Raw genomic sequence first — 15,482 nt, forward strand, 5'->3', positions numbered from 1 at the left:
GCTATTTTTCTAATGGTTAGGTATAACTTTGCAAAAAAAGTGGGGGGGGGGGGGCTAAGCCCCCCCTAGCCCCCCCCCCCCCCCCCCCCCCCCGGTTCCGACGCCTATGTTGATAGAAACTTTCTTCATCACTGTGTTACGCGCACTGATGCATTTTATCACCGTCCAGTTCTAATTTCTACCTTGATCTGTCGAGAAATATGTATTCACGTCATGTCAGAATTAAACGTCGCGCACCTTTAAGCGTTATGACGTCACAGTAATGTTCGATTCGTAAATCAAGTTGTCAAGCAACGGACGTAAGAAAAACATCATGGCGTTGTGAAAATGATTTTTTACAAGATTTTAGAACAAAGAAGAAAATGGAACAACTGAATTTATCTACAAGACCAAAATCACCAGAGAGGGACAAGTGTTACGATGCGGGAGACGGACTTCCATTATGGAAATCACTGCCTTTGTACTCCAAATTCCCCATGCTACCAGTTCCAAAGGGGACCATCACATTGTGTACAACAAAGCTATGCGAACCGGTGAGTTGTTAAAAAGCTAAAATTCGGCGGGTTTTTTTTTTGGGGGGGGGGGGTATATTCTAGAAAATTATAAGGAATAATGCCCTTTTTCTTTGCCAGACATTAATTATATGTTTAAAAACTTCTATTGTGACATTAATTCATTTTCTAGCTGTATAAAGTTAATGACTTGGAGTTTGACCTAAGTGACCCCTATTGTCACGTAATTTCCAATGAGTACCAACCCTTACACGACCCCCACCTAAAGAACCACTACAACCTCCCACGCATGCGCCGTCATCTCCGTAAGAAGGGGTTCATCACGGAGAGGGACAAGGTCATTTGTAACCTCCGGGAGTTCAACCAATACAGACAGTACCTCCACAAAATGTGTCTGCTGGAAATGGCCAAGGAACGCAAGGTATGACAAATATCAAAATTCATTAATCTCGTGGGATTCTATTACATTGTACATTGTTATATTTTTATTTTATAGTTATTGGGAGGGGGTCTTTTTTTATTGCTGCTCAAGTTGTTTTGTTTTGTTTTTTGTTTTTTGTTTTTTGTTGGGTTTCTAACTCAAATTGCTCAATGCGTTTTAGGAAAAAGAGGAAGAAGAGAGACTCCGGAAAGCTTCCCAGGAGGAGAGGGGAGGGAGACCGGAGTCCCGGGGGTGTCAGGTCAGGGCACGGCTCCATCAAATGAGAGAGGAGACCAGGAAAAGGTCGGGAAAATAGGTCATCTACTGCCACCGCTACAACCAAGCACTTTATTCATTTTGTCACCACCACAAGCTAAAACATTCAATTCATAATCCTGTGTTGCATGATAATACATCAGCTTTTGCCGTATCACGCTTTTTCATTATTTTGCCTGATCAGAGATTTTAGCAGTTTAAATTTTGTTTGCAGGATTCAGAGAGAAATTGAAGAGAAAGAGGAGAGACTGAAGTTAAGGTTACACGAAATAGAGATCCGCAAAAAACTGAGAGACAACCAGCGGCGTCAGCTGTTACAGAGGCGGCACGCGGCGGTGGCCGAGTACCACGACAAGGTGTGTGTGTGTGTGTGTGTGTGTGTGAGAGAGAGAGAGAGAGAGAGAGAGAGAGAATCAAAATCATGGCTACCTAAAAGAGAAATTGAGAGAATATTGAGAGTACCACGATTACATGTAAGTGATATATTAAAGAATAGAGAATATCACAATGTGAGAGATAGAGAGAATAAAGTATAGCACGACAAATTGAGAGATAGAGAGAACAGATAGTTTCACAAGATAAAGGATAGAGAATATTCAGTTATATAGAGAATAACGAAATACTAAGAAAAGGTGAGAGATAGAAAAAAAAAAAAGAAACGACATTACGACAAAGTGAGAAATGTATAGAGAAAAGAGGATATCACGGCCAGGTAAGGGATAGAGAATGCCACAGGTAAAAAACAGAGAGAATATCAAGTGATAGAGAAAATAGAGAATATCCAAACTTGTGAGAAAGAGATAACGCAGGAATAGGGACAGAGAAAAAGAGAAACATACAATAAGAATGGCCGCATGATACGAAAATACCAGAAAATGTAAAATGAGGAATAGAGAAGTTAAAAAATCCAGATTAAAGAAAAGAAGTACATGTAGAGATAGAGACAACGATAGAAAAGAAGTACATGTACAGATAGAGACAACGACAGAAAAAAAAACAAGATAAAAGGATTTCATGGTTATTTATAGTGTTCTCCTTTTTGAATCAGATGATGAGAGAAAACATGATGCTAAATCGTCAATGGAGACAGAAGGAGAGACTCCGCCAGCTCAGACTGGAGGAGTACAAACGGAAGAGACAGCTCTCCAAACAGAAAAGAGTGAGTTGTGTTAAAAACTTTTTTTTTTTAGAGAAAACGAGAAGATGTCACCAGAAAAAATCGAACTTAATGCATCGTGAAAATAAAAAAAAAAGCACTATTATTGGCATTTTTTTTTAAATCGCTCCACAAAACTGGTCCAGACATAATGTAATCCTACACATAATTATACTAGCTAGCAGTCCTACATATAAGTATAGTTCTAGGTTGTAAGGATTTCCTACTTTCAGGATTTTGAGATGTGGAATTCACGGAGGGCCGAGCAGTTCCAGCGAATTGCAGCGGCAGAAGAGGCGCGAAAGGCGGAGGAAGTCAGACGCGAAAAGAGCATGGCCGAACGGGATCAAAAATTCACTCAACATCGCGAGAAACTACAGGGTGAGCTAAAACGTGGGGGGATCACCGGCAATTTGTGTAATCTATACGAAATCTTTGACCCGGCGTTTGTTGTTTTACCCGCTGATCCGGTGTTTTAGCCCATTTGCAGTATAATGCGATAATTGTCATGTGCGGATGCTGGGGGGGGGGGGGGGGGTCGGAATTAATTCACTTATTAAATTTATAGAGAAAATTACCAGAAATTTGCGTCCCTGATCTATCCCCCATCCAACAAACAAAGTTAATCTTCATACCCCCTCCAACCATCGTTTGACCCGTGATTCTGCATTGTAGCGCACCTGGAGGAGATCCAGCGCCAGTCCCGGAGTGAGCGGGATAAGACAGAGAGGGAACACACGGAGAGACTGACCCGGCGTCTGGCCATGGTCAAACACAGGATGGCCCGGGCACGGAGGGGTAGGTCTTGTATAGAGTTCTAAGTCTAAAGTTGTATCAAAGTACTACACAAATTGCAAATAAAGCCAGGGCACGCAGAGTTATGTCATATATCTAGTATATATCTAGTCAAAAGTCTAAAGATGTGTCAAAATACTACACAAATTGAAAGAGCAGTTTTACATTGTATGGGGATTCATATATATAATATAGTGATACATCGTTCACATGTTGTTCCTACTCCACAATAACTTAGTAACCTACTTTATACAAAAATAGCGATATTCGAATTTAATTCTATAAAGTCAATTGTCTTACGTTTATTTCATGTAAAAATATTATTCAAATAAAATGCAAGTGAAAGGGTTTTTTCGAATTTCACTTCAAATCATTTTCACGTAATATTTTTCATACATATACATGTTTGTCCGAATATACATATTCAAAAGATCTGCTGTTAGATCATTCCATATTTTTTTATGTTTAGCGTCCACAGATGAATTGATTTTGAAGCATGAAAATAAAAAAAAACCCACAAACAATGTACATGTACTCTAAGAATGAACCTTTTGAAAAACATGTGCCTAATGATGATGCATGTTTGTTTATTTATACGTACCTTGTTAATTTTTCCGACGCTCTAATTGTCTGTTTACCGGTTGCCTCATAATGGTTTTGGTGTTTGTACTTGTAGACATTCATATGTTTACAGAAATGTACAAGATAGTGGTATCTAAAGATCTGTTTAAAGTGTATAAATATCTATGATCACAGATTAATAAATCTGTTATTGATAGATATATGTAAAGAACAAGATAGGATAGGGGCCATTTATGGCCCCCTCAGCAAATATGTTCATTTTACTACCATGCATAGTATTGACCTCAGTAATCAACATGGTAGGATTTTTTTCTTGGTAACCCTTCAGTATAGTTGCCTAGCAAAGAAACAAACGTGACCATGGTTTCGGTCTAAATTAAGAAAAAAAACCTCTTCATTCAATTGGGAAATTTTAAGTTACTGTTATTTGATTAGCATAAGTTTATTTAATTGAAGTACCAACATGAATTAATGCATTAAATGCATAAATTTATTTACTCAGCGTTTCCATGGCAACCATGGATTTCCTTAGTAACCATAGATAGATATATGTAAATTCGTTGTCAATTGTGTGTAGTGCCCTTTTTGATATACATGTAATTCATTTTAACAAATGAAATATTCAACATGACTAGTCATTTGTTAAAATAAATCATATCAAAAAGGACAACAGATTTCTGTTTTCATATTTGTTTACGAAATGTATATTTTCTTCGTATTTTGTCAACAGTGCTTATTATATATGTTTCATTGGTAACTGAAAATTAACAGTTTGGCAATTATCTTAATTAAGCTATTCAGCAATCCTGCAATGCTAACTTGAATTAATTTACAGGTAGACGAAGTAGATGTCGCTATGAGAGTTTGTGGGCTTTGGAGGACATCCTCAGAGAAATGGCCACGTCAGACCTTCTTTTCTCTGGTAAACGTAGACAACCAGACAATGCTGTTTGTATCTTTGCAAAAACTCAAAGATATTTCATTTTATTCTATGACTTACTCTCCTTGTTTGATGTCAACTTATTGTTAGAAAAAATATATTTATCATAAATGTACTGTTTATGATTTCACAGGTAGGGAATCGACTGGCCAGTTTCTGAGAATGTTGAATGAGGCTCTAGATGCTGAGATAAAGAAACTCGGGGAAGACGAGGTAATTATGGGATATTTAAAACAATTCTCTGATCACGAATTCCTATTTATGCTCTGATGAGGTATCGGGTTGTGTTTTTTTTAGCCTGGATACGACAATGAGGAGGACATCATCACAAAGGCCAGAGAGATCGTAGATTCCGTCATCCATCGAGTCAACACGGTGAGTACCAGTTACTAACTACCTCCTCTATAAAGATAGGTTCCTAACAAAACGCAAAGATATAGGTATTCTAGTATTGTTCTACAATCTTGCAATAGTTTAAGTTACCAAACATATATTTCTGATTGTGCATACTTCTGTTTGATGGTTTACTTTAGGAAGTTTACCCGGTATATGTGCAGATGCGCCGGGAAGAGCAAAAGAGTAAGTATTAAACGATCACTAAATTATGTATATACTCTCCTCATTCAGTTAATTCAATACATAGTTGACGGAACTCCTGGGTGTATGATTTCAGGTACAGTGAGGTTTGGTAAAGACGACTCCATTCCGCCGAACCGTGCGGTAGACCGGACTAAGCTCCGCCCAGTCAGTGATCACGTGCTGACCCCGATCTCAACCCCTTGTGTCATTGGAAAAGTCATCTCGACGGAGAAATGTTCGGAGATGAAATTAGTGGAAAGCCTCCTTAATCGTCTCCTTGACGACCTGAACCGAGGACGGCTTACGGAAGAAGAGGTCAACCTCCTTACGGGGTATGCGATGGACGTGGTGTATAACCGCATCAAGGGGGTAGGGGTCGGCTACGACATGGGCAAGATCGCCGAAAGTGTGGTGGAATTCACACTCGAGAAGATCCTGAACGACATCCGGTCTAACAATGTTCCCCATGAAGAAGTGACCGAGATAGCTGCCTTGATGATTGGTAAAAGAATGGAGAGCGATGCCTCGGATATCAGCATTAGTTCTGATGATGATCAACTTCAGGTATTGTTATCAAAACTGCTTACTTTCTTCATAAATGTTTATAATTATGAACTCGGGTGCAAATTTAGTTTTGAAAATTTAGTTTTGAAATAGTATTTGGTTTGTCGATTGAAAATAAAATGGAAATAAAACAAAAATAAAACAAAGACAATCGGTACTTTATATTCTGTTACAGATGTTCATCGACGACACACTAGAGTCCATCATCAATGATACAGGTAGAGAATCGCCTCAGCATGACGCAATTTTGGAGGAATGGATAATGAATACGCTTAAAGAAATCTCAGACGACATCAACCACGATAGGCTGTCCAAGGGAGTGGTGGCGGAAATGGTGTCCATGATGACCACACACGAAGACAGTGGAGATATCCAAGTCGTGGCTTTACGGCCATTCTTAGAGAAAGTAATAGAGGAGATAGGAGAAGAGCAAAATACACCCTTATATAAAGTGGTCCACGCCATTGTATCGGCGTACCACGCCTATAAGATTGCGGCGCTGGAATCTTTTAGCCAACTGATCAGACTGCTCATAGAGAGACTCAACCAAGCAAACATGGACAGCGAGTTGAAAGACTCCGACATAGATCTCAATATTCTACAAGATGCTGCTGAAAAACTGTCATCAAGTGCTCTGAGCAAGGTCAGGATAAGCGACATGGCTACAAGCATTGCAAAGGTATTCCAAGGCCATGAATATACAACTACCTCCAGTCAGTTGGTTGACGATGTCATTGAGAAGGCAAAGAGCCTAGTCACAAACTCAGATTTTCCAACTCTCAAAGGATACGCCAAAGCGATGTCAGAGGCATTAGAAACTCTTCTTTTCGTCATTCAAGAAGAGGAAAAAAGCTGTCAAGTCGATCCAAACTATCTCAGTAAAGTAAACGATCTTGTTGTCAATATTCTCAAAGTAGTAGAAAACGGCCTGGAGAGCGACGGTTTCACCGCTGATGATGTACAGGACATGACAAGAATCTTTACAACTATTGTAAGTCGAAGTGTATCGCCAACAAAAGAGGGTTCAAGAGAGAAGATGCTCATTACGCATATTTCTGACCTTCTCGGCACACTTGAATCCGGGCAACTGGACCCACAGGAACTCTTGCACCTCGGTAGTGCACTAATTGAGTGCGGAAATCGGTTGCTCCTAGGCCATGAGGCAGTGGACTCGTCTATTTTATCCAAAGAACCGTCTCTGACTAGTTCTGCTGTTGATTCCGATGTTTTGTCACACATATTGTATTCCATTCAGGATGAAATGAACAAAGGCTTGATTACCAAAAATGCGATTAAAGAATTGGCTCTATGCATTTTAAATACGAGAGCATCGGAGGGCTTCTATGAAAAAAAAGTCAAGAATTCCTTAGACGACAGATCTAGTCCAACATCTGCGGCCAAACTTGAGTTCGCGAAAGAAACGTTAAGGGAGATGCTCAGTGATTTTGAGCTTGGGAATGTCGACATGGATAAGACAACATCTGTTGCTCTATCAGTTGTCTCTGAGTTGTCAGATGGGTTTTGTGGTGAGCACAAGGACACGACAGAGAGAATAGCTGATACAATAATACAGCTGCTGCAAAGGGATGAAGTCACAAAAAGCGATACCAAGCGAATCTTCTCCATTGTTCTTCAACGTCTCGTATCAGGGATAGAAGAAACTCATGCTGATGATCAAGTAAAAGCCATTGATAGTAATTTGGCCAACTGTGTGGTAGAAGAAGTCCTTAGGAAAATAGAGAGAGATATAACGAGTGGTCGACTCAGTGGTGGGGACATTTTATGTGTAGTAGACGACTCCAAAGAGGAAAGAATCTCGGCCCTTAAAGGTCATTGTGATATCGTGAACCTGACTCTTGCTGTAATGCAGCAGTTCCTCTTGGATATGAACACCAAAAAGGCCACGAAAGAATTTGTCCAGCAATTTCTTTCTTCTGCTTTGCAAATGGATATTCCCTCCGACGAAACTGCTCCAATGTTGAGAATGCGTGTCCGAGATATCATGAAAGAAATCAGAAAAAACAAACTTCAGTCTGTTCATATAAAAAGATTTGTGCATGCTTTTTCATCTAAGTTATTGGGAAAAGATGACGAGACGTCGAAAAACGAGGCTGTGGCACTACTGAAGCAAGCTGTTCAAAATGTCCATCCAAGCATAATGTCCGACTTCATTCGTCTGACGCTACAGACACTTGTCAGCGACTGCACTTATTACCAGCGTGAAGAAATGGAAACCGAACAACAAGGATACGTTCTTCGATCAATGTCATCTTTGGTAGCTGATAGAGTTGTTGATAACTTACTTCACACAATAGAGCACGCTATAAGAGAGGAAAGACCTGCACAGTCAGCGGATCACCTCGCAGTGGACAACTATCTTCTCAGTAGATCAGACCTTTCCTGCATTCCTTCCGAAGACTTGAATGCCATCATAACAGGGACATTGAACAGCATTATTAGCAGTATGAGACTCGAGAAGCCAGTTGAAACTAAAAAGGATCATCCAATAGAAGCCACGTCACAAATTATTCATAATTTTGTATTAGAGAAGTTACAGGACATTGTAGACAGTATGCAAGATAGCCTGGAAGAGGGCGATGCATTTACAAGGACATCCATTTTAAAACGGTCATCTTCTACTGTTATCGAAGGAGCAGGGGTCAAAAAAGTAATTAGTGATACATTCAGATCCGTAGTCGGTGATATTTCTACAGAGCCAGGGCGTGTCAAATCCAACCATGCGGAACAATCCACGTCTACAGCGTCTTTAGAGGCGGAGGCTATTGTAGTGGAAGCTCTCCAAGGAATCATTCAGCATTACGAGGAGAGGGGAGTTGATATGTCCCATGATCAACTCATCAAAGAACACATGTTGTGTATCCTAGAAAATTTCAAGAAAGACATATACACTAACAAAGCCGTACACGACTCGCTTCAAAACATATTTAACTCATTCATTGTTCCTGTTGCGAGCTCACATATAGAAAACGAGGAAATGGAATCCGCGATTGACGTCATCATAGAAAACGTGAAGTGCAGCAGTATACCGGTAGCAGATGTACCCAATGTCAAGGACGGAAAACCGGACAATCAAAGAGAATCGAGCATCCAACTGATAATGGAGAGGCCAGGTTTAGATTTGCAAAAAATGACAGAAATGACACAAGAAATGGCATATCTGTATGACAATTTTCAATCGTCTGAAGAGGAAATTGATAATGGGGAATCAAATCATAGTTTGAATGAACGAGTAGCCAGCGAAGTAAAAACAATCGCTAAAGAAGTCCTTGAGAAGACAATAGATAACGTCCAGCACAACAAGTTGAGTAACGATGAGCTTCTGACTCTAGCCTCGGCGATATCGGCGAACGAGGGCGAAGTGCCGATGACACAGCTGCAATACTCAGAGAGCAAGATTGAGGATATGATCGTGGAGGTTCTACAAAACACCGTAGAGGACCTGAGAGAAAGTGGCATCAATCAAGAAGACTTGCCAATCATAACAAAGAATATGTTCCAAGTGAAAGCAAACAATGGAGGTAAAGAAACGACGGCTAACACGAGTACTTCTGATGTTTCCCATGCACCCTCTGGTGCTATTGTGGAAATGGTGACCTCTGTTCTCAGCAAGATTGCGGCAAATTTATCAGAAGAGAGTGTCAAATTCACGAAAGTTCAGAGGAGTGACGAGTGTGTTCAACAAAGCGCATGCGACCAATTGGACCAAGTGGGTGTGGAACAAGGCAATTCATCTCAGGATAACATGAATCCAAATGCCTTAAAACTCCCCACGGTAAGATCGCTTGAAGATAACGCAGGACCTTCAAAACGGACCACGCCAACTCCAGTTGTTCAATCTGCACACGACATCAGACACAAAACTCCCCATCAGAGCGGTAAAAGCAAGGATAAATCTGATCGAAACGTTCCGAAAAGAGGAACTTCAAAACCTCTAACACAGACACCAAAACAAACCCAAAGACAAAAGGCGACTCACAAAGCCTATAGACCACCCTTTCCAAAGGAGAGTAAACCGCATATAATAAAGAGTGTGAAAGGCGGTGTCTCTCCAAAAAGTGGTACTGAGAAGGTAAAGCAAGGAAACTTGGCTGTCATAAAGCCTCGTCGAAGTCATGAAAAGAATTTGCTTCCATGTAATGCAGAGAATGAAACCTTCACAAACCAGCTGGAGGAATCGGCAGCAAAGGATCTGCCGCAACAAGTGTATTCTCTCTGGGGATCGTTTAAGCTTGCGGTAAAGAGCGTTTACGAGACGTCGTAGATTTCATAAGCCCTTTATGAAACATAATGAAAAACAATATGAGAAGTTATCAATAGAAAACGATTTTTTGGACATCCAATCTTAATATCTCTTTTTTCTAATTAAGAGACATATAAAAATCGTTTTAAAAATACTCGACACCAGATTAAGTAGCAATAGCACTTTTTATTTATGTTTGATGTAAAATGAATAAAGAATGTTATAATCACAGTGTGTACTCGTAAATGTAAAACAAAAACGTGTTTTCAGAAACATAACGGATAGTCTTCAGGTATGACACGGTGACATTGTTGAATGAAGTATATAGCGGTTACACTCATCGAACCTTGTTCAAGTGACAGATGCCGCGGAATATACAATAGAGTTAGTTTGTGTCTAGGAGCTACATAGTCCTCATCAACTTGTGTACAAAAGTCGGAATCCAGGCGCAGTGTGAAATCCATCGGTGACGAATTTGATGAGAACCTTGTTACCGGAAGCCCTGAGAGGTGGTGGTTGTTCCTGCAATAAAAATAGCACACCTCTGATATACAAGGCAGAACGATATGTTTGGTTAAGAATTTTCGCAAAAACTAATGTCAAAGACCCTGCTCATGGACAATAAATTATTGGGTTTTTTAAAATAAATGGTGGAAAAATTCGATCCGAAATCGTGCATTTTAAGTGTTTGACACCACAAAGCATATTTATGGGATTTTTCTGGGGGTTTTTGGTGTGTGGGTTATTTTTTTAGGGGGTGGGAGGGCTAAAAACGAATCACTGTAACTATATCAGCATAAATTTTCTTAATTCTGCCGGTCTTAACACAAAATTTGATGAGTTTTCTTCCTATCTGTATTGAATATCTGTATTGAATGGGAAATAAGTGACTTAAAGGAGTTTAGACACAAATGATTATAGCATAGAATAACCAATTTCAACAGTGTACAAAGTCAATCAAATGGTTCATTATTATAGGTTAAATTACTTCTTTTTAAATTCATATAGAAATATTTTTAGTATCAACGTACGTTTCCACAGTATCGTCCAAACGAAGGTGACGAATCCAAGTAGCCATTATGAATTTCTACATATGCACGGTTACAGTCTGGGCTTCCTAAGATATTGATATTAACGACATATGCAGTGATGACCCGACGCGCAGGCGCAGTGATGAGCCAGCGACAGCTGTGTCGCTCAGTGTAGTTGCCGGGGTAGTTCGGACTGGTGATACTCCCGTTTATTCCAACGATATCACCGCCACACCCCATACCTAAAATTCAAATATATATACAAGATTTACAACCACATTCTCCCAAAAATAAAACTGTCTTGAATCCCTACACCAGTCATGTGTTACACTTTTTTCGAATATCTCAAGTCTATTCTTAATATTCCTAATACCAGTAATCCATTGTATACTGGCCTAGGTACGAATTCTCACCGCTTACCATTTCTTGCCTTTGAAATGAAATGTCAAAATTAACAAGTAATACTTTATTGTGGCGAGAAAAGGTACTGTAGTTGCCAGTAATTTGTATAAATCCTATGTTCTTGAGATAAACTGATTGGAATTAAAAATTGAGACATTCCATGACTTATGAGCGGAAAGATAGCAAGCAGCCAAACACACCTGAAGTAGAGGCTGTCCACGTGATGTCGTAACCCGGATGGACTATCGAGGAATCGGTCACCAGATTCATCCACAGTGTATTCCCGGTGGCAAAGATCGGGTTCGGTATCGTGTTCCCACAAAGCTGATTAATGAGCGGAGAGGAGGAAGTGGATCCATTACGTATCTAAAACCATGACAACGAACCATGACAACTAGTAATATTAACGTAAGCTTCGTTCATAAGACATTTGAGAATATATGTCACCAAAGTTCTTTATAAAAAGATGTGGTAATTAGTTCACCTCCAAATAGTCATATCTACAGGTAGAGTGGGGCTCGATGTAGAAAGAATTGAAATAGAGTGTGACGTAGGTTCCGGCGGGGGCGGAGATGGACATTTCACAGTAGGCGTTTCTTGGGTAGTTGCCTGGCCACCCTGGGCTGAAGATTTTACCCCCGGTCCCGGTGTAGGTCCTGTTGCAATCTGAAAAGCAAAACGGGGAAATACACAATTTTTGTAAAATGTATATGAGGTTTTCTCTTTTGCTATTTGATATCTGAATGATACTCATTTGGTATTTCATATCCAAATGATATTCACTTGGTATATTTGCTATCCAAGTAATACTCATTGGTAATTTGATATATGAGTGATACTCTTAGCTATCTGATATCTGAGTGATACTCACTAGCTATCTGATATCTGAGTGATACTCCTAGCTATCTGATATCTGAGTGATAATCTTAGCTATCTGATATCTGAGTGATACTCTGGTAATTTGATATCTGAGTGATACTCTTAGCTATCTGATATCTGAGTGATACTCACTTGCTATCTGATATCTGAGTGATACTCTTAGCTACCTGATATCTGAGTGATACTCTTAGCTATCTGATATCTGAATGATACTCACTTGCTTTTTTGTATCTGAGTTATACTCACTGGTAATTTGATATCAGTGATATTAACTTGCTATATTTGTATATTAATGATACTCACTAGCTATCTGATATCTGAGTGAGAACCCCTGGCTCCCGGAGCTAGAGGTTACCATGTAGTTTATCTGTAGCGTCCGTCCCGCAGAGTCAAAAGGTGGCGGCAGACTTGTACCACAGTACAGGTGTGAACGCCCAGTCCAACCCTGTAGGTTTTATATAAAAGCCAAATATTGATATTCTTCATGTTTTAAGTTAAAAATTCAGTTTTAAAGTAATCAAAGTCTTCCAACGCTTTCCAAATTTTAATCTATCGCTCAAATTTCAGATATACACCAAGCAAACATTTATCTTTCCATCACCCATGTTACAATACTTACCAGAGGCGAGTCTCTGAGTTCTATGTATTCCATAGAACAGTTGTTGTCACTGATGAGGTTGAGACCAGTAAATGAGACCCGGATCTGTTGGTTGCTATCCCCTGAGTCGATGGTCCAGCGGCACCGTAGGTCTTGACCCACCGGCCGTGGGTAAGAGGGAGAGCTGATGGTTTGGGGGCTGTCAGAGGCCGAAAACGCCCCTCCACACAGCGCTATAAAAGGAAGAGAAATAGCGATAAAGAAGAGTAAACGTGGTTGGACGACAAGACGGTCAAAGCGAGTACAATTATAACCAATATCCGCGTACAGTGAAAGTTTCTTTTCTCTAATCTAAAATGTTTTTAAGACTGATAGAATATCACTAAGCAACATCGCATGTCCCGGGCGCTTTGTTATTATCGTACTTACTAAATTACAATTTGCGTTATGACATGTTTTTTTTTATAAAAATGACAGAAACTTGTCCCTGTACTTTCAGTATACAGAATGTAATACTAAGGTCCTCACCGTCCTGCTGTTGGTACGTCGCATTGAAGCCGGCCTTGTGGACCGTGTAGTCCGCCACGAACCTGACATACAGAACGTTAGAGGTCGACGTGATGGGGGCGGGCACCTGTGTCCCACAGTACCGTCCAATCAGCGGGTCGTCCTCACTCATCCCGTCATGCACCTTTAATGAGGAATTAGCAATTTCATTTTTTTTTTAATATTTTTTCTCATTGAACCAAATTTATCATTAAATTCTACTTTTCCATTTTTGATGTTTCCTTTTTACAATGGGACCCTATGAACTAGGACTAATATCACAGTTGATTCCCCCCCCCCCAAAAAAAAATGTCATATTGGGGTATGTATTGGCTTTTAAAAAATCATATTTTTTCAAATTAACAATTTTGAAAAAGTTTCTCTGTATGCTCAATCGATAAATTCTTATTTTCAAATCCATCGCCACCTCGAATAAATAAGATAATCACATTTATGGCAAAATGCATACTAGTAGTTTAAAATTCCGGGAAACGATGACGCGTAGGCGCCATTTTAGCATTTACCCAATCAAATTCATAAAATCACAATTTCTCAACTATTAATTTAAACGTTACATGTAATGTTATTTTTTTAAAGAAACGCAATTAAGAAGAAAGATATAATTTTGCACCTACAACTGCCATTCTCTCAACAGAGGTCGTGCTACACAAGCTTTGCTTACACCTCTGTCAACGCCAGATGTACAAGATTCATGTACAAACTGAAACGATGGGAAAAACGTAATTAAAATCTATGTATCTATTTATTTCATCTATAAATATGATTTTAAGTATTTCAATCTAAATCTCTAATACTTTTATTCATTTTTATTTTAAAGTTATTAGGAGAACTATTTCGCGGATGAAAAAATTCAAATACGATCACAAGACCTAGTTTAACAGATGTTTGAAAGTTTTGAAAAATCAGTTTCTGCACGTTCCCTATTCACCGTTGATTTTACACAAATCAGCAGCAATGCCATCTCCAGTGTACAGGGGGAAAAACTCAACAATGCCATGTGCTATGCTTGTTTTGATCATGTGACAGACTATTTTTCTGGCGTTGATAGAGGTGTAAGCGAAGTTTGTGTAGCACGACCTCTGGTGAGAGAATGCTACAAAAATAAAAAGATGCGCAAAGTCGTGCGCAATCGCAAAATATACTCGACATCCTTAACTTGTTAAAATATGGTCACTAAAAATTTGCAGAAAGAAAACTAAGAAAAGCGATACATTTGCCATTACATTCAACATGCATAAAAAGACAAGGCACAGGCTTCGCTTTGCCCTCTATGGATAAAACCAACCCAACTCGCAGACTGTAGACAGTAACAAACATTAACATATTTCTGCAGTTTATAAAGCATAAACTTTAAATTTGTTAGCTATCGTATATTTTAAGAAAGTATGACATACAAAATTTATAGACCATATATCCACTAAATATTGATATCTTCATGAAATGATGTTAAAATCAGTATTTTACAGAAGAGGACTTGTCTCACCGCTACATAATCGTATCGACAGTTAAAATGGTCCTCCAGGTCAAAGCCCTCAAACTGGAGCTGAACGACTTTATTGTCCCCGACAATGATCGTCCATTTACAATTCTGAGGCTCATAGACCCCATCTCTGTCCATGTCCACGGAACCGAAACGCCCCGATGTCGAATTCAATACACCACCGCAACCCTGTCTCTCACCTTGAAAATGAAAAATTTAATTATATGTTTACCATGCAAATACATCTTAATTCCATAAAAATCATTCGCTAGGTATATAGATGGTTATAATAAATGATCGCAGAATAAACTTTGATGGGACTTTGTAAGCTCCAAAGTAAAAGCAATTTCATTTAGTTTATAAACAGAAAATAATTGTTGGGCTTATTTTTTTAACCAGTTTCAGATTACCAATATTATTTGGGGGGGGGGGGGGGGGT

The 15,482-nt window shown here is 39.3% G+C and overlaps 2 protein-coding genes across 3 annotated transcripts in view; one reads left to right on the forward strand and one right to left on the reverse strand.

Moving 5' to 3' along the window:
- Positions 1 to 298: 298 nt before the first annotated feature.
- Positions 299 to 10,117, forward strand: LOC128175595 (uncharacterized). Its single transcript, XM_052841355.1, has 13 exons — positions 299 to 533; positions 685 to 933; positions 1,115 to 1,236; positions 1,424 to 1,565; positions 2,258 to 2,368; positions 2,599 to 2,746; positions 3,041 to 3,163; positions 4,578 to 4,664; positions 4,816 to 4,895; positions 4,980 to 5,057; positions 5,216 to 5,261; positions 5,356 to 5,825; positions 6,001 to 10,117. The coding sequence occupies exons 1-13, from the start codon at positions 363 to 365 to the stop codon at positions 10,105 to 10,107; spliced, it is 5,934 nt and encodes a 1,977-aa protein (XP_052697315.1). The 5' UTR covers positions 299 to 362; the 3' UTR covers positions 10,108 to 10,117.
- Positions 10,118 to 10,252: 135 nt separating this feature from the next.
- The window catches only part of LOC128175503 (cubilin-like), a 42,003-nt gene continuing 36,773 nt past the window's right edge, over positions 10,253 to 15,482 (reverse strand). For both annotated transcript variants that reach the window (XM_052841164.1, XM_052841173.1), the window contains exons 60-67: positions 15,047 to 15,243; positions 13,525 to 13,687; positions 13,018 to 13,229; positions 12,702 to 12,843; positions 12,004 to 12,185; positions 11,720 to 11,885; positions 11,118 to 11,359; positions 10,253 to 10,608 (exon numbers count right to left, since the gene is read on the reverse strand). In XM_052841164.1, the coding sequence (XP_052697124.1) occupies positions 10,504 to 10,608; positions 11,118 to 11,359; positions 11,720 to 11,885; positions 12,004 to 12,185; positions 12,702 to 12,843; positions 13,018 to 13,229; positions 13,525 to 13,687; positions 15,047 to 15,243 (1,409 nt within the window). In that variant the 3' untranslated portion in view covers positions 10,253 to 10,503. The remainder of the gene's footprint in view (positions 10,609 to 11,117; positions 11,360 to 11,719; positions 11,886 to 12,003; positions 12,186 to 12,701; positions 12,844 to 13,017; positions 13,230 to 13,524; positions 13,688 to 15,046; positions 15,244 to 15,482) is intronic.

The sequence above is a fragment of the Crassostrea angulata genome, chromosome 1, assembly GCF_025612915.1.
Source record: "Crassostrea angulata isolate pt1a10 chromosome 1, ASM2561291v2, whole genome shotgun sequence".
NCBI lineage: Eukaryota > Metazoa > Mollusca > Bivalvia > Ostreida > Ostreidae > Magallana > Magallana angulata.